Source organism: Epinephelus moara, chromosome 12 (assembly GCF_006386435.1).
Source record: "Epinephelus moara isolate mb chromosome 12, YSFRI_EMoa_1.0, whole genome shotgun sequence".
NCBI classification, from domain to species: Eukaryota; Metazoa; Chordata; class Actinopteri; order Perciformes; family Serranidae; genus Epinephelus; species Epinephelus moara.
In genome coordinates, this window is record NC_065517.1 from 5,305,358 (window position 1) to 5,329,701 (window position 24,344).

Sequence of the window (24,344 nt, forward strand, 5' to 3'; positions counted from 1 at the left end):
AAAATCTGCTCGATTCTCGTGTAATGTGTACCCAGCATTAGTTTCCATTATGTGAGTATACAACTTCAATCACATTATCACGGGTAAAACTGGGGGGAAATCTTTCTTTGGCGACGGATGTGAATGGTCTCCTTGATATTCCTCTGGTCGCCCGCTGGCTCCCGGTTGACGACCTTTGACCTCTCCTATAATCAATGCTAACATTTATTCAAAAAATAATGCAAGAATCCTCTAGCTGTCCTCTTTATTGATTGCTATATCGCTCACACTGGCCTAAAACACAACAAAATAAAGACATGCACTGATCAGCCAAAATATTAAAAGAACCGACAGGTGAAGTGAATAACTTTGATTATTTTGTTCCAATGCATTGTTCTGCTGGGAAACCTTTGGTTCTGGCATTCATGTGGATACCACCTGACATGTTCCACCCACTCAAACACCGTTGCAGACCAAGTACCCCCCCTTATGGCAACAGTACTCCCCAATGACAGTGGCCCCCCAGCAGGATAATGCACCATGCCACACTGCAAACATCGCTCAGGAATGGCCCAAGGAATGTGACAAAGACCTCAAAGTGTCAACCTGGCCTCCAAATTCCCCAGATCCCAATCTGAATGAGCATCTGTGGCACATGCCATTAACCCACCTCACAACCCACTGGACTAAATGGATCTGCCGCCAACGCACTGGTGCCAGACACCGCAGGACACTCCCAGAGATCCTGTGTCAGAATTCCAAAATATATTTTTCAGTCATTAAAATCATAATTTATAAAAGACAGTTATACAAACAATAAAAATAATGGACCTTTCAGTTTTACTATCTTTTATTATCTTTAGTATCTATTTGCAACTTTTATCCAGACCTCAGAAAGAAAAAGTCAGCTGCATTTTAGAGCTTTTCCTGGCAGAGAGAGCTTGTAACTTTTGTGAACACTACTGTGCTACTCAGTCAGTTAATCAGCTTCACTAATGAAAAGCTATTTGACTCAAAAAGTAGAGACACTACCACCATGCTACTGAGAAATGTAGTTAAGCTAATAAGAAGCTACTTGTAGTGACGCTACTGCCCAACACTGGCTGATACACTGAAACTTATGTTTCAAAAACACTGGTTAACATATATTTAGGTGTAGGCACTAAAAACAGTGGGTTATGGTTAGAAAAAATACCATGTTTTTGCTTAAAATACCTGTTTTTGGTGATGTCTCTGTAAAAAAACAACCACTTTTTGTACCACTATTCGTGGTGGAAACGACAGTGACAGGTTGACAAAAAGCACCCACATTTGGTGGCTAGAAAGCTGCTGGAATAATCGCTAAGAACAAGTTTTGATATTTGTTGGTCTGAAACTGGTCTGCAGCTTGGCAGGCGTCTCGCCTAGGTGTCATGCCATTAACCATCCCCCCCAACTCCCAATGACAAAGTCAGCTAATATGTCACTTAAGAAATTTTCATATGATATGTATTAAAAGGTACAAATGTAACATATTCTTGGTTTGCGGAAACATATGATTGTCTTCTGGTGACTGCTCTAGATAAGGATGGACCAAAAACACTTTTATGTTTTTGGCCAAAACATCATGTTGCTTGTCATGTTGCCACCATGCAGTCAATTAATTAGCCTGAGCTCAAGCTGCTGTGGCTGAGTCCCAGTCCTTTCAGATAAAAAGAGGAAGCCGAAAAGTACAATTCCAGGATCAACACTTGAATTTCTTTATCAATTTAACAGGTTTATTTTCAGACTGCAGAAGGTAACTAAATTATACATCAGGCAAAAAATTCAACTGATGTGCCCCACAGAGAAAACATGATTTAATTGGTGTGATATTCTTTTTAATCCACACACATTGTGACAGTAGCCTTTGCTTTTAGATTTTGGCTTTCTTTGAAACCTCTTGGTCCCAGTCAGTGTCGAGAACATCATTACTCAAGTCAACAGAGCCGAACAGAGACAGTCCTGAGAACGGACTCTGGGAACCCCCAACACTGCACAGTGGAGGGCCCAGCTCAAAACACTTTCTCTTCTTCAGATTGGCAGTGCTTTGGTAGTTATCAGGACTATCATTCTGCATTGTTACACTGTTACTGTGGTTTGCAGCATGAAAAGGCTCTGTCTGCTTTGCTTTGCACTGAATTTTTGTTGGTGACTCTGTCCGTTGTTCATAATTCTGTCCTGGTGTGAGCTCTGCGGCTGGTGGGGGTAACATGTCCTTTACTTTGCCCACAGTGGCCACAGTTTTAATCTTCCTTAGTAAGTGACTGTTTTGGGGTGGATTCAGAGTTTCCTCGTCTTTGGCATTTGAGCATTTAGCATCTTTTCTTTGAAGTGGACTTTGTTCCATGCTTGTTTGAGTGGTGGTTGTGGGCTCAGTTGTGCTGGTGAATGAGAATCTTGAGAGTTTGGCCAGGGTTGAGACGGCCACAGTGGACTTGGTGTGGCCTGGTTTGGAAGGTGTTGGATCGTTGATGTGAGTGGTTGGTTTTAAAGGTGTGGAGCAGGTAAAGCTACCTACTTCAGTCTTGTCACAAGTGCTGACTCTGATTCTCTGTTCTTGACACAGATTTTCTCTATCATCACTTCCCTTTATTCTACCCACAGTTTCTCCTTTTGACATTTTGCCCTTTACAAAGGTAAAATCGTCTTGATCCAGCTCTCCAGATGTAAAAGAGAAACTGGCCTCAGACCTGCCCTCTCCTACCTCACTTACACAGCTCAACTGTTTCCCACCTGCTGAAAGATCTTGGTCCTGGTTCTGTCTTTTCTTTCTTTTACTCTTCTTCGTGTCTGTAAGTGGGCCTGCTGAGTCATCCTGACTAACTGGCTTCTGTTTACTGATTGTGTTTTCTGTGGAGGTTTGAGGCTCTCTGTTGCCTCGGTTACAATACGTCTGGAACTCTGAGCTGACCTCTGCGCTGCCATTAAGGGCGTGGTTGTGGACTAAAGGTCTCATCTTCCTTGGTTTGAATGTAAAGCCTGAAAACTTCTCATGCAATTCTTTACCCGTTTCAGCTTCAGCTGCCATCTTTTCCTTTAGTACAGTACTGATGGTCTTTGTTCCAGTCTGGTCCCTCTTGTCTTCCTTCTCAAAACTACGGTCTTCGCCAGAGGACACGTTTTCCTGAACTCGGGTATTTGAGGGGAACTTCTGACCTGATGATAGCGTGGAATCTGAAGTTGTATTAAAAACATTAGTCACATTTTTACTTGCACTATCCCCACGTCTTCCTCGTCCTCCATGTTTGTCACTCTGCGGATGATTCAGCTCCAGCTCCCGTCTTCTGTCCACTAGGTTCCTGGAGACCTTCTGAATCACACACTCCAATGACTCTGGATGTTTTTCATCCTCCTGTCTCTCAGATTGCTTCATCTCCTTTTGAGTTCTGGGACTTTTTTCTTTAATGTTTTCCTTTTCTTCTGAAGCAGACGTAATTTTTCTGAAAGCTTTTGACATACCGTCATGATTTAATGATGAGCCAGCATTAGTAAGAATGTCCTTCTTAGTCTGACAGTCTGGCTGTTGGGTTACTGTAAATATTTCTGACCAGCTGGAGTTTGGTTTTGTTTTGCTTAGGTTTTCTTCAGCTGATGTAATCATGGATGAAGCCATACCATCCGGTGACAGTGATGGAGTGATGGAGTTAAACCAGTCCAAGCCACTCTCCGATGAGTCAACACCCTTGCAATGACTGGACATGGCAGTGCTGTCATGGCAGTGGGTTTTGTTGATGGTGTTTGTGTCTCTGAGTTGATGTTGGTAATTATCAGTTGGTGGGTCATGTTGGGAGGCATCTGGGGTGTTGCTCTTCAGCCTGGTGGACAAAAAAAATGCAAATTAACTCCTCTTTAAAGCTACAGGAACCCTGATCCATGTTCAATTCTATATCACAGAACAACTTAAAATACATTAAACACAACAACACCCCATGCACAAAACTAGGTGCATTCATAGTGAATTATAATGCATTTATAATGCTGTATGACTGCACTCATAAACACACATAATGCTTACTGATGCACTATATCAATAGTCACAAAACATTATAGATGTGACTTATAATGAATTTTAACTGTCAAGTGTCTTATGGATGCTCGTGACTAGTTATAAAGTAGAGGCTGACTGATGGGACTTGTATTACATTATGAATACCTACACTCACCTATACAAACATCAGCAACCAACTGTAGGAAGGACTCGTAGTATGTTATAATAAATAACATACTTTTTAATCTTTGGGCTTGGGGTTAGGTAAAAAAGTGAAAGTATTTTCAAGTCAAAGGGATCAAGTCCAAGTGAAGTCACAAGTCATTGGAATTAAAATCCAAGTTGAGTTGCAAGTCTTTTTTGAGTTTGTCAAGTTGAGTCTAAAGTCATTAGATTTGTTACTTGAATTTGACTTAAGTCCAAGTCATGTGACTTGAGTCCACACCTCTGTCAGTTACTCACCCCATGCTACGTTACATACATGAAGAAAACTTTGTTTTTCTCACATACATCTGGTTTACAGCATAGAATCCAAAACCAGAGAAAATTCTGGATGAATTGAGGTCTACAGAGAGCACGTTTAACATCAAAACAATATGAAAACATTCTTTACAAACTCTAACAAAACTCATGCAATGTGAGTCTCATCTATCCAGTTGTACACTCAAACAGACTTCCGAAAGTATCTATGCTCTGACAAAAACAGTAATTTTACCTCACTGAACACAAGAGCTGCTGTTCTATCACTGCCTTGATGAGTTAGGTTGTTTGTGTTATTGTGTGACTTTGGTGTTTTAAAGGGTTAATTCAGTTTCACTAAAGTCACGCAATAATACAAACAAACCACAAAATGAGGTACTGTTGCACCAGCAGCTCCTGTGTTCAGTGAGGTAAAATCACTGTTGTCATCAAGGTAGTCTGGCTTTGAAGAGAACATATAAGTTTCATTTCAAGTTCAGTTTCAAAATGTAAGGTTGTAGTGAAAATGCTTATGTTGGGAAGTACTGGGTATATGACTGGATAAATGAGACTTGGATTACACTGCATGAGTTGTATGACAGTTTGTAAACAGATGTTTTTATATACTTTTACCGTTTTAAAACACTGTCCCTGCTTACTTCAATTCATCAAGAATTTTATATCTTTAGATTCTCCGATTAAAGTGGAGGTATGAAAGAAAAACAAAGTTTTCATCATGAATTCACTGTAACATGGGCTGAGTAACTGCTATCCACATGATCATTTGGGAGGGTAAAGCATTCCTTTAAGCACTGAAATGTGCATATCAGTGGGAGGGTAAACCAACATTGGGTTTAACTGAGACTTATCAAATGAGCAGGCAGTTACTCACCTGGCCTGTCTGTCCATCTCCTTCTGGAGGAGCAGTGGCAGGTTCAGCCCTTCCAGCAGTACCTGACACTGAGTCTGATACTGCTGACCTGGGTCATCAGGGAATGAGGTGAGTAATGCGTTTACATTTCCCAGCAGAGCACCACCCTAAAAGAGGAGTGCCGCATATAGTTAGACAGTTGCAGGATCACAGGCCTCAGTATTAGAGTGGAAAACAAGGACAGAATAAATGTTAATGGTCATTAATGTGTCACTGTCAACATGTATCACGATAAATAGTTTAATATAAATCAATTCAATATTCCTGCTGAGCAGTAAGCATAGCTGTCTGGCCTTCACTGGTGGAAAGGTATGCATGTACAGCCACCAACTGTATCACTGCACAAAAGGATAGCTCACCCGGCACCACAGAGTTAGCTAACGTTACAGCTCAGCTGAGGTGATGCCATTAATGTTTACAATGCATGTTTACATCCTGTGCTTACACGAGCCTGTTGAGTGATACAGAAAAATGCGTTTTTGATTTTGGGGTGAACTCTCCCTTTAGGAAACAAAAAGACAATGGTAAAATCATATTCTTGTAGCAAAGTGGGTCCTTCAGTTTTCTCCTTACCTGCATAGAGCACTCCATGACAGAGACCGCAATGACAGCATCCTCTACAGTCACCGTCTCTCTGTACATGAGTTTAGCATGGGCTGTAAGACACAATTCTGTGTGAGTGCTTTCAGTTATTTATACACAATTCAATTCATTAGCATGTTTTTTTGAAGACATTGCTTTCTATTACATTTAAAGACATGAACTCAGCTGATGTATTGAAAAAGTCTAATTTTTAATAGTAAACCAACCCATTGCAGTGATGTATGGAGCCACATCAAGTTACATTAGAGCACAACAGGTTGCTGGGTGCAGGACTGCAACTAGCAGCCTATAACTATTTTCATTATCAATTACCAGTAATATGCCCATTATTAACTCTGTTTTGTCAATGAAATGTCAGAAAATAGTGAAAAGTGTCCTGTGTAATTTCCCAGAGCCCGAGGTGACATCTTTAAATGGTATGTTATTTCAGAACAGTCCAAAATCCAAAGCTGTTCAGTCTGTGATCATACATCATACAAAGGATGAGGACAACTCAAAGTCAACTAACTTAAAGGCCCGACCACACCACACCAACTTCAGAGAACTAGTGGCAACAAAGACCCACTGCTGCGTCATCTCATGTTGCGGTGTCTCGGCCAAAATGTTGCACATGAACACACTGCAAAGAATTCAGCCGATGGCCAACCAGCACATACATTCTGCGCCTGCATGAGAGGAAATAACTCTCCACATCAGCAGGGGATGGTAGTATGTAATCATCTTTCAAAAAGGGAAACTGGAAGACTGTCTTGATAAGAGTATAATTACAGCGTGCCAGTGAACCATAACATAAACCATCAGGAAACATTTATGCTAAAGAGCACAATGGCAAAAGTAAAATAATCTTACGCCGTATACCAAATGTGTTTTAGTCTCACTCCCTTTTGACTTCAGCTCTTTGTTTACATTCATCACTTCCATTTCTCTCCTCGTGCGCTGAGCTGAACTGCCAGGTAGAGGGATTTCATTCACCAACAGGCTCCACCCTTGCCGATGCTGATTCAAAATGCTGAATCCGCCAAAAGAAAAGTCAACGTCGGCCAACAAGGAGCAACAATGTAGGACAAGGCGATGGATGCTCAACAACGGGTCAACATTGACCGACAGCTGACTGTCCTCACCTTCAGCCAGCCTGCTGAGACTCTCCAGCATGCGGATCGTGGTGCGGGCCGCGTTGCGTCCATCACTCTGTCTCTGCAGCTGGTAGTAACGGGTCAAGATGCTATTGGCCTCCTCAGACATCTGCGGCTGCAGGCCTTTAATCACACTGAAATACGCCTTCATCTTCTCCATTGGCCACAGGCTGCCACTCTCAGCAGGCAGTCCTGACAGCAACACAACATGACTCACATCTCACTATTTTCATCATCAAAAGAAAATGAATTCTTTGATAATTATCATAACAGAATCATTCCTTAATAAAAACAATACAGAATTTTTGCAGTGTTCAGCTGAAATATTCTGCAATTTAAAATAAACCTATGTTCAGAGCAATTTAAGATCTTTTTTCCACACTGCATTTATTAATAACATCTATTAACTGATATATAGATAGATGATTTTTACCTGGGTTGATGTATAAATTTCACTATACAATTACAATATGCAATGCTAATGAGAATATTGTGAAAAATATAAAAATAACAATCATTAAACTATTACTATAATCCAATTTCACATTTGATGGTGGTTGATTTGCTCTTAGAATTTCATTTCAGTAGCACATCCTGTACCTCTGTCCTCCAGAATAAAAGAGGAGATGATGTGGTCCCACTCTGCGTTTCTGGTGTCCAGCAGAACCAGAACCAGGTCGAAGCGACTGAGCAGAGGGCTGGCCAGAGCTACATTCACAGACAGCGTCTCGTTGGGGTCATACCGGCCTTTAGGGTTGGCAGCTGCCAGGATGGTGGTTCGAGTGTTCAGCTTACACACAATACTATAAAGAAGAGGGGCAATGAAGAGTAGTTTTAGTTTCCTTTCAGATTCATGCATCTACTTTTGAATCGTTCACAGCATTTTCACCACAAATAAACTGTTTCTGAACCTAAAAACTTAGTTCAAAATAAAAGGTTTTCCTTGGTCTGAAGTGAGAACTGTGACAACCTCAGTGGGCATGTCATATTCTATAGGTTAGAAAGAGAGGATGGAGTCTTGCATGTAATAGTCTTCCATGTCTTTTTGTCATTAACAGATATCTGTAATAACAGAACAAAAGATCACAGGTAAGCAATGTAATCTGCCATCTTGGTGGTACTGAAAGCAATTTTGTTGAGTAGCCTCTCAGTGAGGTGTCCTGAGTAAATTAAATGGGCAGTTACATCATTTTTTGTTTTGGGGGTTGCTGTAGGTAAATTAAGTATTGCTGTATTTAAATAAGTCAAAGTGGAACCACTTGTGCTTTTATTTTGAAGCACCGGGCTCGTCTCGGACTGGATGTGTTGATGTGTTTGCTGTGAACTTGAAGCTTCTAATCAATTGTTGTTGTTAGCAGTTAGCACAAAGTTAACTGTTGCGCCCTTAAATGTGAGAATGTATTCACTGTGATCTGGAAACACACTTACAGCTCTCCAGTTCATATTAATATTTGCAAGTCACAGTGGTGCTCCATGGTGGCAAAATGTGACTACATAGTTGTGATCTGGAGCCCTGCAGCCCTATCTTTAATCTCATTAAGTTAAATTGTGACCATGGCGCCATTGAACATGGTCACAGAGGATGAACAGACTCAGCACAGTTACAGCAGTTATAGCAACATGTTGATGTTCTTCTCAGAAATAACTTTGTTGGGATGCTGACGTCAGTATTTAGCTGGAAGCACTGCTTTGACTAAGTACAGCGTGACAAAGCTGACAGTCTAGTTCCTCTAAGTCTTAATTCTCAGCATATCAATTTCATGAAGAATTTTACTCACCACTAACAAAGTACTCAACAAGAAAACAACAATCCACTCATCATATTGGCAGAGGATAATCACAGCTTACATAGCTGACCCACACACAGTGGAATAGATTTTTACATTTAGTTGTGTGGTATGCATGATTTACAAGAATTGCAGTGCTCACTTCACTTTCATTCATTCAAAGTTTGTCAAGTTTTTTTAATCAATTTCACCCATGAGTACTGAAGACATTTTTACCGATTACTGTTCCTTTGCTCACAAAGCATAACCATTGTTTTATATGCATGCACATAATACACTAGGGATGGGCAATTTAGCTTAAAAATAATATCACGGTATTTCCAGGCTACATTGCAATACACAACATATATATATCATAATATTTTGAAAACTCCTCTGAAGAACTGTAGACTATTGAAATGCAGTAATACAGTGCCATTCACTGATAAGGCCATGGACCAGGCATATAACTGATTAGTTATTATCTAGTCTATTCCTCATACTCATCCTATTAAGTATTCAACAGGAAGATTCTTAGGAGAGGCGAACACAATAAGCATGATGAGTCTCAGGTTACCCAGATAGCTCTATGTGTCAGTGACCCATGTTGTATTTAGAAACCTCCTTATTGTGTACAACTTTTCAACCACCTTTACAGTGATCACCATATTTTTGCCCTGTCTAATCTGGTGAGGGGCAAACATTAACCCCATTAAAACTTGATGCATGTTGGTCTTCTCTGCCTAGACTGGATTTCTATGAGCATGTGGATGTGTGTGCATGGCTGTCCTACCCTGCTTTGGCCACACTAATAGACTGTTGTTCCATGGCTTCATGGATGCTGATGCGGTCATGTTCCTTGATGCTGTTGAATTCATCAATGCAGCACAAACCACCATCTGCCAGGACCAGGGCTCCTGCCTCCAGATGCCAATCACCTCCATCTTTCACCGCTGCTACTGTCAGTCCTTTAACACATGATATCATGTGTATTATTCACTTAACTGACTGGACATGTCTATATGTAGGCATGTAGAATTGTTTATGTGAGAACATCAAGCTCAGAGGCAGTGAAAACAAACTCCTTTGATCTGAGAGCTGACAGTGAACAGGGCCTACCTGCACTTGTTGATCCAATTCCTGCTGTGAGGACAGAGCGTGGCATGATCTTAGCGGCATACTTGAGGAACTGAGACTTCCCTGTGCCAGGGTCACCAACCAGCAACATGTGACACTCACCTAGAGAGGACAAGGTCAACTCTACCTTGAGACAGCGTTCCACAGAGAACAGAGAGTTTTTCCACTCATAAAAACCAACATACAGCAAACATATGTCACAGTTTCTCTATTGTCACAGCCACAGGTTACCATTTGTTGGTTCTGATTGGTTGACAGTCTCAAAAGGGCAGCTTATAACACGTAAGATGCTTTGTGACCCTTTGCGTTGACACTGATCGACAATGAGCAATAACACTTATCCCTGCAGTACGTTGCATTTTGTCTGTGTCTAATTGTCCCTTCGCTAAGCCTCTCCCCAGAACTACCACTATCAAGTCCTATGTTAGCAACTAAAACCAGGCACAGGTCTGTCAAACTTTCAGAACAAGGGAAACTGCAGAGACGCAAGTCCGACAGCAGATATCCTCAAAGTTTAGAGGAAGGTATCGCATGTTTCACTTTTCTTCAGCCAAAAATGCAAGAGGAGAGATGTCTCCTGTTTTCCAGTTTCAATGTATCTTAGCGCTCTACGAAGATCTCTAAGATATACCTGAGCTAAGGAACTTCTTTTCCTACCAGTGTTTCCCAAACTGTCCCTTATCGGGTGCTTGTAAGGAGAGCAGCTAAGGTACATCGTAAGTTGGAGCTGTCCGTCACCACGGTGCTGGAGTATTTCTCACTGATATTGTTAAAACTGCCATATTGGCATGCCGCGTGCAAAGGCTTGACAGAGTCAACAACAGTAAGCAAGGGAGGGTCGGATGGCAGGGTGGGGACCGAATGAAGTGGGGGGCCTGGCTGAGCTAAAGGTAAGGCCTGCATCTTTTTCATGTTGAGTGGCAACACAGGCATTCAGGTATATTGTGGCCTGTTAGTAGTTGGTTCTTATTAATTAATAATTAAATCCCCTAGATCTCAAACAAATCATTTTACCAGTACTTCCTTTGCTGTGACAATACATTACATCAACAAAATGTAAACTCTTTGGTTTAGAGGTTATAGAAATTGAAATATTGGTGTCCTTCTTTTCAGCTGCTTAATTTAAAAATATAAGAAACTAGAAAGATACCCCTGATCTTGGTTCCAGAAGAATCTATTCTCTGCACGCCACCAGCCAACACCATGGCCACGGCCAGTTTAATCACATACATGCCGAACACCTGTGGGCACAGGCTCAACAAGATCTGGTTCCTACCTACAGAGAGAGGGGAGAAGAACATTATTCTTAAAAAAAAAAAAATCAATAAAACAAGAAATGAAACCACATGAGAATGTTTAGTGTGAGGCCAGTTCTTACATACCAGCTATGGGATCATGTTTGTAACTATCCCAGAAGTCTTCAAACTCTTTCTGAATGTCCTTCATGAGAAGAGCAGCAGCAGCCTGCTGGTTGTTCACCTCTATATTGTTGGCTTTGAGGACAAGCTCCACGTCACAGCGAGTGCCATCATAGAGTGGCTTCCAGCGCTGGCACATCACCCCATAGACAGTCACATCATCTCCTAGGAGCACACCACACAGTCCATAATAACTGCACAGCTACAGGATGAGCATGACACTGTACACTGCCACCATCAGGTGAAAATGAATGCTGGTGGAATGAGGTTTATTTCATTTTTAACCTTGATGCTACAACAATGCTTTGTCCACACTGCCAGCACACAGGACCTATACAATAGTTTGCATTTAATATAGGTATGTTGTAACAGAAGCTTTTAATCTAGTCATCTTCATTAAAAAAAACACAATGTTGTTCTGGATAAGTGGAAATGATGCATGAGAATGTTCCGTCTCCGACCCCGTGGAGGTAGTTGGTGATGGGGCTGTGGATTCCAAAGTATCATCACAGGCAGTCACTGTAATGACACATGTGCATGGAGGGGCGATCTGATTTTAAGCTGTCTGGAGAAGCAGGTAGTTAGGGCTGGGCAATATATTTTTACTAAAATACTAAACTACTAAATAGAAAAATACAGTGGCATTAAAGTTAAACAGAGTACTAATAATATTGTTAATTAAAGTGCTGTTAAAATGAAATTAAATAAAGTACTGTTACAATTCAGTTAAATTAAGTACTGTTATAATAATATTAAATATGTACTGTTACAATAAAGTTTTTCAAAAGTACTGTTTCAATAAAATAAATCAAAGCAGACCCATTGGTGCTTTTATTCTGAAGCACCTGGCTTGGGCCCAAAATTTTGATGCTTTTGTGGTGAACGTAAAGCTTCAGGTCAACAATTAAATGTTAGCAGTTAGCACAAAGTTCAGCCGTAACCGCACCATTGTTACCCATGTGGAGTAATTCACTGTGAACTGAAAACACACTTACAGCTCTCCAGTTCATATATTAATAATATTTGACTGTCGCACTTGTGCTTCATGGTCGCACAATGTGACTGAATAGTTGCGGCCTGGAGCCTTGCAGACACCAATGCATACCCTGTTTGCATACACTATTGCCCAGGAGACAGTGGTCTTGGGGGTCGTGACGTGATAGTTGTACTCAATGTTTGATATACAGTAATTTTATACATCCCACATGGAACAAGTCACCATACATTGAGTACAAACATTATATCCCTCGCCCCTACCATTACTATGTGTTGACAAGCAAGTGTGTCTTTGTCAAACCTTGCTACCTAAAGTCCTTACCAGATTTACAGATGTCGACAAGGTCATCCTCCAAAACCAGCACCATAGAACGAGGAATACTGCCCACTGACAGCCTCTGCACCTGTTGTGTGAGGGAGACAAGATTTACACCATGTACAGTTCAAGTACAGTCCATAGACACTCTTTTTCTTATCTGAAGAAACAACTGACACATGAATAACTATCTTACCTGCTCCTGTATCTTGATCTCCTGGAAGTCCCTGCAGGCAGCGGGCTCAGATCCTCCTGACAGACAGCTGAACTTGAACGAGTTACAGCCATCAGGATTGGGACAGGCAACCGGTGGGACAAAGGTATAGAACTGGTCGAAATCAGCCTGCGCCGTGAAGACGTGACGACACTTTGTACACATGTAATCACGCTCGTATTCCAGAACCTGTGAGAGGTGGAGAGGGATTCTAAGTAAAACTCAAAATAAAAAAATGAAGATGTTGTACAGGAAGTGATTTTACTTAATCCCACTCATGCTTTACTCTCCCACACACCTATTTACAAGTGAGCATCACGTTTAGTATGTGACTGTCTATTCCTCTCTTTACACCCTTCTTGCTGCCAGCACTTTATTGAGGTTGATCTGGTTATAAAATAATCAAGTGCTTGCACAGAACACCTATGAATCCTCCAGTACTGTGATAACCCTGATTTCCCCATTGGTGTAACCTTTTGATCTTATATCAATCAGTACCTCCAGGACTTCACGGGCTGTTTTTGTGGTTGTTAGGGCATGTAATGACTGATTTCACAGCAGCTTTTCTAAAAAGCTGCAATGCATGTTGCAATATTTTTAGGTGTTTCATTGCAAAGTTGAAAGTGCGGGAGCGAATGAAATTTGCAAAAAGGGTTGCGATGCTTTCTCGTAATCAGAGCCCAGTATAATGAGCATCTAGTGTTTCCAATAGAATTAAAAATCTATCTGTGATGGTGGGAACGTGGATGGGAGCTGATCGCTGACAAACAGCTGTTGCTGCCGTTTGAAGCAGCACTGAAGGACCATCTCTGTGAGCTGCTCTCCTCCTGCTAACACAGCAGCAGCGCCTAACATCCGGCATCGAGTTGTTAAATAGTCCCAACAATCTCACACCCACACTGAGACGGCTCAACTCTGTCATTAAACCCATAATTATAAACATTGGGTAACGACTGCTGTGTGATGCTTACAGGTAGCCCTGCTACTGTGTGTGTGACTCTGTCACAGGTGCAGCAGTAATCTCATGATAAACAGAGTGAGTGAGGGGCTGACTGAATCAATACGCTGCACAATGAAATGAGATTTTACTCATTTCAAATAGACAAATTTGCTGTAAAGTTGTGGGTAGTGGACAAAATTATAAGGTTATGCAGAATTCACAGGGATTGGCTAAATTTGCATTACTGCTGCTTCACAACATCCTTGAGGGCCTGAGTATATACTACACTCTTGATCTGTGGATATTGCATGTCAGTAGCTTATATAACAAAAAACAAACAAAAGCAAAATCCACCTTTCTTACAATGAAGCTGGATTGGAAATTAGATTTAACTGACTCAGTCAGGTCTCACACCCTGTCCTAACTGGATGCGATGAGAGTGAGTGTAGTGACTAAATCAGTTTGACTGCATTGTTTTCTAGTGGACTGTCCTATGTGTCTGCAAGCGACGCAACGCAGCACAATGCAGCGCGCCGTTTTGAGCTGAACTTTTATCGGACGCCATGTTTCTATTTTTACTCTGTCGCTTGCACTAGAAGCACCACAATGGATGAGGAACAGATGATTCATAAGGTTTAAATCAGGAATTACCTACAGGATGCCTCCTTATGTAACTACAAAAACTTTTATAAGTTGACATGTGGCTGGAGGGAGAACGCCAAGAAGATGGCCGTTTCTGGTAGGACTTGTGTGGGATGCTAGCTTGTTTAACAAAGTGGAGATGGTGGTATGAGATAGTACGGTAGCTACAACAATAATATCTATACATTACCAGTAATAGTTTTGTTGCGAATATGAAAAATAAGGAAGCAGGTACTCATCCATCTTGTCAGTTGTTACTCTGAGACCATAGCTGCTACGTAAGTGGTTTGTTGACATGACTTGGCAGAGTTCCATATTTAACAGATCCAGTGTGGACAGAGAGCGCATGATGTAACGCGATGTGGCATAATAGTCTGATGCACGCATCCAGTTATGACATGGTGTCAGACCCAAACAGAGAAAGAACACCTACAATAGCAGCAACCTAATGATCCACTAATTAACACACAGCAGCAATCCCACACTTCACTGTTCATACTCTGTCTGCCTCAAGCAACACATTTAACTACTACACTCTGTGTGTGTGTGTGTGTGTGTGTGTGTAATGTTCTCTAATGTAACAATAGCAATTTACTTGAAAACTGACAGCTGCTGCTGTAGGGTGAATAGGAGAGGTGAAATGGTGTATTGGTGTCAGTACAATTTCAGCAGACTGTTGAAAACTGAAGGTGTGCCATGCTGTTACCTTGGCAACACTGGTGCGAATGACAGTACCAGTGACAGACAGAAAGTGTCCTACATCTCTGGACCTGGGAATGGTGTCTCTGGTCAGCTCTGGACACACTGGCAGACCTGGACAAACATGGGACAGTCAATCAGCAACAGAAAAGTCAGAAAAGAGTCAGCAAGGTGTCAGGAGTCAGGGGTAGTGGTAGATACTCCACTGTTTTTGGTGTGGAGGATTCTTGCAAATGCCATTAGAAGCACAAACCTTTTTTTCACAGATGATCTGTTTCATGTACTACTAGCGCCTTTAACACCGACTCTTCAAGGTGGGAATTTCACATGGAAATGCTGCCTCACCATTCTGTATAAAAGGTACGATCGTAAAATGGGAGGACAGAGTAGTCCCGCCTCAACACCAGCTTCGGATGTAGTAATAGCATTCCTCACAGTGCAAGCTCTGCCCAACATCTGCTAACATTTAAACATCAGTCCCAATTGGATGTCTAACCTGTGATGCGAGCATGAAGAGTGTAGGTCATTCTCTCTTTTGGTCTTTGTCCTCCGCACTGACTCGGAGAAGATCTCTCTGATAACTCCACAGCTGTTCTCTCTAACACTTTATCAAATATGGCCAGGACTTCATTGGGATAGGCGTTGAAATAGTCCCCAACCTGTGGACACAGATAGAAGAGATGCAGTGTCATTAGTGCATATATGTATATATAATATCACATGATAGCAGAACATAATTTGATTATTTTACATGAGCCTTACTGTGTTAGTTAGTTAGTTTTTATTTCCAAGTGTCATACCCCAAAGGTGCCCAGCCCTCATGGGCTTACAAGACACTTAAATTGACATAAAGGAGCCGTACAACATAAAAGGAAAGTACAGGAAATGATGCTTTCATATATGCATCCACACACCTACACACATATACATATACATATATACATACATATATATATATATATATATATATATATATATATATACCCATGGACATTCTTACCTACATACATATTAATGTTAGGTGGTAATAGTGTTTCACACATATAGTGTACTTCTACGCTGCTCGTATGCATTTTGGATAAACCTAGCTACTAGGAATACCTTTTCTGAAAATAAATACTGGAGTCTGCCTTCATCAGACACTGAAAACAAATCTGGTCCATCTTCAGATAAAATTTTACAGAAAAGCCTTTGCCTATGGTCGTGATACAAAGGACAGTAAAACAAAAAATGAAATTCATTTTCAATCTCTCCCAGATCACACAAACAACACTTTCGGTCTTCCTCAGGGATCAAATGGAAGCGTCCAGTTTCTAGAGCCAGAGGCAGAATACCACACCTCAGCTGGGCACAAACTGACCTCTGAGCTCTGGATAGGTTGAGGGTGACATAGTGCTCTGGGCCATAACTACCTTTGAGCAGACAATATGTTCTCAGTTTTGGTTTACACTGAACTTCTTCTGACCATTTTTGTTTATAATTTTCAAATAATACTCTTTTAATTTGACTGACAGAACAAGATAATTTATTTCTATATACATATTGAAGACCAGCCATACAAAATAATTTTTCAAGCTGCCTGGCCCAAGAATAATTGTTTAAGAGATCCCATAAAAAAATTTGTTTATTGCATATTGATCAACCTGTTCCACAAACGCACCATGTCACCCCCATGCCTCACCTCACATGGCTCCCACCCCATGTCACCGGATAATGCAAGTATTGGGGCCAATTTATGCACACCCAGAAAACAATGCATGGCTCTGTTCTGTACTGCTTCACACTTTATACTTTTACCATAACCCCAAACTCCTGCACCATAATCTAAAATAGGACAAACACAAGATTTAAACAGCTGAGAGTAGGTTTTATAGCCAAGATCCCTGCAAAACTTAACCTTATTAAGGACAGCTCCTAGGGCCCTACCCACAGAGTCTGACAGAATGTTTATCCCCTCTTCAAATGTGAGATGGTCATCTAACGTAAACCCCAGATATTTATACAACTTAGTGTAGATATATCAGTACAGGAAAAAATGACGTATTTTAACCCCATCACCTGACTGACTGAAGTGAACACATCTCCAAGTCTCAAGTACACTGACTGACATCTGTTTATTTTGAATAGAGGAGACTGTGTTTTGAACTGTGATGAAATTACCTCCATATTGGCTTCAAACAGAGTCATGGCATTAACAACAACAGGGCGATGGGTCTCTTCATTAGTATCAGCAATAAGCTGGAGAATGTCCTCATGATGGTGCTCTGTCAGATAGGTCTCAAACACTCGGCCTATCAGGGCCTCCTGATCCGGGCTGATTAACATAGTGAGGTGATGGGAACCCCTGGAAGAACAGAAATTAACAATGCAGTGTTTAGGGCTTTACATTTATACACACGAGAACATAGAAATGTCAAACCCTAATCACTTGAACGAGGTGATACACATCTTTATAGCCCAAAGACTGAAATATTGAAGTTTTAATGCAACTAAGGCAGTTTGAATGATAAAATGTGAATCATATACGCACTTAATCTACGCTCTCCAATTTTAAAAAAGGTGCCGTGCGCAATTTTTAATTAGGACAACCTGTGATATATTACGTTAGCTACGGAATGGTGTTAACAACCGCCTTTAAGTTAACGTCGTTAGCCATACACACTCTTTACCCTAGCGACACTTTACTTCAATAACTGCAACACTGTTCTAACACAAAGACAGGGATTCACATACCGTATTTACAATGACTGAAACAGTCTTCGTAGGCACATCACCGATGTAAACAAACGACTGACTTGAGCTTGTATTACGCGGGTACGCAGCACTTCCGTCTGAACCCAACCGGAAACGCGACTTCTTCTTCTTCTAATACGGTTCCGGCAGGCTGTGTGCTAATAAAGCGTAATGCTGCCCTCCACAGGCAAGAGTTTAATATTCACCCTATATTTTTAAATAAAGTGCAGAAGCATGGAGAAATTCCAGGACTGCTCTAACAATTGATAGAAACGCCACTTCAGACACAAAAATAGATTTAAAGGAAATCCTGGGTGGACCCAGATCTGGCAGCTCCTCGAACAACCGTTGCCTTTCTTTTCTTTTTTTTTTGTTACAAGAGAACACAATGTGTTGGACAGTTTTCAATTCCCCTGACACAAACTGTCTGAATGTTTGCCAGTGACTTTTAGATAAGTGGCTAAACCACAATGCCTCAGTCTCAGACTTGTTAAAACATCATCCCTTCTTCCAGATTTAATCATCCATCTCTTCCTCTAAACAGAGGGCTGCAGAGAGAAGTCATGTCTGCCCCAGCAATCTACTTTCCATTCTTTTTGCCACTGAAGCTGTTGATGTCTCACCTCTCAAAGCTAACAAGGCAGCAACAGAATCAGAACAGATGACACTATCAGGGCGTTTGACCACCTCTATCCACCACGAAGCCCATAAAATTGCTTATAGCTCAGCAGAAAAAACAGACATGTTGTCAGAAATACGGATGCACTGCTGGACCTGAACATTATCTTCATACATCCCAAAACCAGTTTTCCCAGAACATGGGTCCTTAGACCCATCAGTGAAGATGACCATACACTCATTCTTAAATTGATTTAAATGCCTGTCGGCATCTCTACATGTAGGATTTCTTTTCTGATCAAGTAATGTTAAGTGCAGGTTCAGGGAGAAGCCCGAAGGAGCGTGAAACTATTCAGACTCAATCACACTGTTTTGCTCAAGCCCAATGCTAAGGGGAAGCTGTTTAGTGAAGTGTAAGAAATTTGCCTTCTTTTCCTTATAAACTACCACACATCCTCCAAAAGACATTTTGCTGTCTTATGGCCACTTAATCCAGAAGTGGAGATCCAGCTTGTTTCTGCTGATCGCTGATCCAACTTTTTCCCTCCCTTTACAACTTTATTCAAAGAAACGCTCTATTAACAATGACAAAAACGAGGTGTTTTGTAAATATACTGCTTCAAGTATTCATTTTATCATTCATTTTATGATAAGAATGATATTGACTGTAAAAGACTGTTTATTTTAAATGGAAAATACTAGATGTGCATATGGACTAAAAAGATACCACCCATATACAGATTTAAAACAGAAGTCAGACACTATATTGAAACCATAGCTGTCAACATAGCTGCTCAGTCTACAACCTTTTTAGCTTACTTTAGGGCATTAGCAACATTGTTTGAAATTAGGTGGTTGCTTAATATCTGAGAGAGCCTTATTAAAGCAACAGAGACTTTATTTGTCAGCCACGAGGTTCACTGTGTGAAAAGTGACACAACTGCCACATTTCACTAAGACCTCTTTTTATTTTCCTGTAGACAATATAAAGCAATAACACCAGAGCAACTGTTGTGATTGGCTATCAGCAGTCACACAGTAAGCTATCTACAGGCTTACATGTAAGTGATTGTGTTCAGTTCAGCTTCATGGATGAATGGATGGTTGGGTGGACAGACGGATGGACGAATGAACAGACAGATGGATGGATGGATGGATGGATGGATGGATGCTTTTACTGTCCCCAAGGGGCTTGGAGGTTTCAGATCATCCTTGTACTATAAGGACCGAATTGAGATGGTTGTATAATGCCTGACAGAGGGGCAGTCTTACTATTCCAATAGAGTCTTTCATTTGTCGGAGGTTTACTGCAAGAGGTTTACTATGTGAAAAAATATCCAAAACTGTTTGTAGAATGTAAAAAAGTCCTTTAATTTATTTCAGTAATTAGACAGTAACAGGTATGTCTTTTAAAAAGCATTCTGCAACTGACTGCAGTCAGTCAATCAATACTTGAAACAGACTCTACATCTACTCTCTTTTCAGATGTCTTGAGCAAACACCAGAGGGCTACACAACGTTGTAATTTATGATATTATAGTTCACTTTCACTGCTAAACCATGACTCAGAGAAAACCAAATGAAAATGTATGAACATAACTTAAACCCACATAGATAAGCCTACATTACAAAACATCACAGCGCATTATTTGTATATTAATTCAGTTAATATAGACAAATCCAGTATGTAACCTGCTATATGAAAAAACAATTTTTACTTGTTCTGCTCTTTACCTCATGGGTTTTGGATAACACATATTCATAACCCCTTATTGTTGTTGATATTATTGTGTTGTCATGTGTTTTACATGAATCTGTAGCCTATTTGAACACGTCATCCTGTTACTATTATTTTCTGGGATCAATCTCCTTTTTCTCTGTTACCTCTCAGTTAACCCTTTAACGTTCTGCTCAACTGTTTTGAGTAATCTTGATGAAAAATGTGTTGAATTTACCTCAATCTGACTGAGCTACCTCTACAATTTGGGCTCTGTGTGGTGGGATTTTCAAAGGTAGACATATTTTTTCATCATGTTATACTTAAGAGGTCTTACTCAATAGGTTTATGTACATTTATACAAAAATTAAAGTGTAATAAAGGTCAAATAATTTTTCAAAAACATGCTCTACCAAATTGTTTATTTGTCCTTTTATGGCAAAGGTAGTGAAGCCAAGCTAATGTCATTAAAAATGACAATTTGCTCATCCATTGCTTTTAAATGATACAATTATTGTTATCCAATATATATAAATAATAATATATTCAAATCAATGAAAATAATCAATGAAATATTTTTTTAAGTAACCTTTGATTTTTTTACTATCTAAAGCCATCCTCAAACAAACTGCTCAATAGTCCTTTTATGGTAAAGGTAGTGATGGTAAGATAATAAAGTTATACTTTTTATGAAATAAAAAAGGATGGACATTCACTGTTGTTAATATCATAAATTCAGTGTTATTTCATCATATATTTAATGCAAAAAAAAACACATCAGTACGGTCTTTCACCATTTCTGAGATGAGTTTAAAGTACTGTTAGATCTAGAATGAATACGTGGAAACAATAATACTGCTAATTCCAATGTGACAAACTGTCTTCCAGGACGGACAGACGTGCAATAGATGTCGTACAGAACAGATGAACATAATACATTAACAGTAATTCATATGACACAATGAGACAGAAGGGGAGACAGAGACAGAGACAGAGACAGAGAGAGATGCAGGACAGACGGTAATGACAGTAGCTTACAACAACATTAATTAAAGTAGGCCTAATTATATTATAATTATAGTTCTGGCTATTGTGGTACAATATGTTGAAAGTATATATTGATATCTGATAGTATACATATGTGGCAATAATCATATGTGTATAATAACAGTAGAAGTATGACTAATGATAACAGCAGCAGCAGGAGGCATCTGGCAGGACCACGGCAGCAGCACAACACAAGAGCGAGAAGGAGAGAAAGTGCTTGGTGTATTAGCACAACAAGGTAAATGAGGAGAAATGATGATAAAACTTTAAGTGACAAAACAGACATTTCTGACATCAGTAAGGGTTGCCACCTTTTTCTGTTATCCTCTCAGTGGTTCAGTCTCGCGACTCTCTGATGCTTCTGCATCTACAGGACCATCTCCTGTTCATTAAATGAGCTAAAGGTCAACATGGGTGCTGTTATTTTATCTCTATCTCTAACACAGCACATTTCATTTGAATGTAATGTCAAAACCCATTTCAGTCATCATTCAGGCTAATATACAGTCTCTATTCACTCTTCATCTTGGACTATTTATTTATATATTTGTGTATTTATTTTTTATTGTTTTACAACTTTGAATCACAGTGGATTATGACCTTGGATTATATGGATGACCTATGGATTACATGACCTTGATTGTAATGTTGATGGCATCTTATGCCTCCACCCAGTTGTACTTTTAGCTGTCATCAAGATGAAGAATCTATTCAGTAAGTTACAAATGAAAACTCCATATGCACAATACACCAAGGCTAAAGATAATTTCATGACAACTCTTTAACTGTTGTGTTTATTAGTATGCGAAAAAAATAATGCGTTTTGAACCGATATTTTGAATGTTGTGGTGTCAAAATGTTTATAATAATAAACAGCACAACTGGTGTTTTATCTGCAAAGCATTATCTAAAAGGAGGTTTTAACTGTCAGATAAGTGATGCATTTGATTTCAACTGTGTTCACCACATCACCACATCGGGTCATGAGACAATCAGCGTGTGCTTATCTGAAATATGGCTCACTGCATGTGAGTGTTGAAAGAGCTGACGTTACAGCTAACAGTTGTCAGCTAACTACATATCTCCACAAGGTGTCGCCCTTGGATTTCCAATTTAAGCTACTACCTCTGTAACTGAGCTGACAGACCAATAAATTGTATTTGTAAGGTTCTGCATCAAGTTTGTCTCAAAGAAATAAGGCAACCACGAAACTAAAATAAGACCATTTTAACTAGGGTGAATTCAGGTAATGTGTGACATCAGGTAATGTGGGACGTTTATGCATTGTGATGATTTAATATGGTCAAAATCAATACACAATGATCAAAACTGATCTTGAATTGTTGCTACAACACTTCTTGCCACTAAACAATGGTTTGGGTTGGTCTGACATCAGAGTGGGCGTGGTCTATCTTCACAGGAGGTCTGCACAGCACAAACGCTTGGTAAGTTCAGCGGTAAGTGGGTTTCAGTTTTTCAATGTTAAGGCTTTTAATGAAATTTAAATTAGGTAAGAACCTATACTTCTGTTTCATAATAAAGTAGGTTAAACACTGGTTGAGAAACAGGAGAAAAAAGTGTAAAATAATCCTTTGTTTTTATGAAAACATGATTTATGTCACTGTCCCACATTAGCTGAACATGTTAGATAATGTGGGACGGCATTGTTCAGGTAAAGTGGGACAGCATGTTATGCTTTATTTATGCTATAAAACTGGCCCTAACCCTAACCCTCCTAAGTTTTAACCTTTGTAGAACTACAACTAGGCCTACTCCATCATTTCATTTAGCTAGCTATTGGTAACATTGATAGCTATCTCGTGTTAGCTAGCAAGCAGTCAATGCTTTGTCGCGACACAAATACAGAGCACATTTAAACATAATCTGTCACAGTTGTGGGTGTTTATCAGTGTTTTCACAACGTTACCACTTTGAAAATATTCAGAAATAGTGTTTTAATCTTCTGTTTCATAAATTTATGCCTAGCAAGACTCTTGCACACACACGCACACACACACACACACACACACACACACACACACACACACACAGGCAGTGCTGGGAGCGGGAACAGAGGAGGGGGGAGGGGCGAACCTCAGGTGTGTTTGTTTCTAAACAGAGCCTGCATTATCTGACTTTAAGATTTTCAAACTAATTAAAATGGGTGTCATACATAGAGTTAAACAATGCATACTATCTATTGCAGATAATGGCACCAGGAGATCAAATTGGATATTTTAAGCAAGACATTCATGATTTTGTGGTGATAAAACTGGATATTTTTAGCAAGATGTTACTGTTTTTCTGTTCTCTTCTGTTTCCTGTTATTTCCTATTATCTGTTCTTAATTAATAAATAATTTCATACAAAAATACATCATGCAGTTATTAAAAATCAATGTTAGTTCAATCTTCATCACCCACTGCAGGACCTTTTTGTTTGCAGCCGAACATCCACAATACCACAGGGAGATGCACTGCGTCAGCAGCACACTCTCGATGGTGGAGCGGTAGAAGGTGACCAGCAGTTGTTGGTTTGTCTTTGAAAAGTACCCTAACTTTAATTGTTTATTGTTAATTGAAATGATTTGTATTCACCGCAAAGAGGCCTGTTTTTTAAATCTAAGAATGACTGTCCCACTTTACCAAACAAACTGTCCCACATTACCTGAACATGCTGCTCGAACGAAAGAGGGTGTCACGTTATGTTTGAAGGTGTGTAGCTTCTAAAAAAAGATTGTATTCCCACTGAATTCAAACATAAAATGTTAATAAGGCCTAAAATGATTTAATGAAACATCATGGGAGCAAGTAAATAGTTTTTATATAAGTCTGCCGGAGCATCTACCAAAAACTGTCCCACATTACCTGAATTCACCCTACATGCAATATGAAGCAGCCTATAGGCCTATTAAAATATGTTCACATTAGGGAAAGAATAATTTGTGAAATTATTGCGAAATTAAAGTGAATAAAACAAATAATAAA

General features: G+C 40.0%; 1 protein-coding gene across 1 annotated transcript; it reads right to left on the minus strand.

Annotated features, from left to right (window-relative positions):
* Positions 1-248: 248 nt before the first annotated feature.
* mcm9 (minichromosome maintenance 9 homologous recombination repair factor) lies at positions 249-18,086 on the minus strand. Its single transcript, XM_050058463.1, has 15 exons — positions 17,976-18,086; positions 17,403-17,586; positions 15,739-15,901; positions 15,250-15,356; positions 12,944-13,150; positions 12,754-12,835; positions 11,400-11,600; positions 11,168-11,293; positions 10,000-10,119; positions 9,674-9,848; positions 7,715-7,917; positions 7,103-7,306; positions 5,952-6,034; positions 5,340-5,485; positions 249-3,815 (listed from the first exon to the last, which is right to left on the minus strand). The coding sequence occupies exons 2-15, from the start codon at positions 17,565-17,567 to the stop codon at positions 1,874-1,876; spliced, it is 3,924 nt and encodes a 1,307-aa protein (XP_049914420.1). The 5' UTR covers positions 17,568-17,586; positions 17,976-18,086; the 3' UTR covers positions 249-1,873.
* Positions 18,087-24,344: the final 6,258 nt, after the last annotated feature.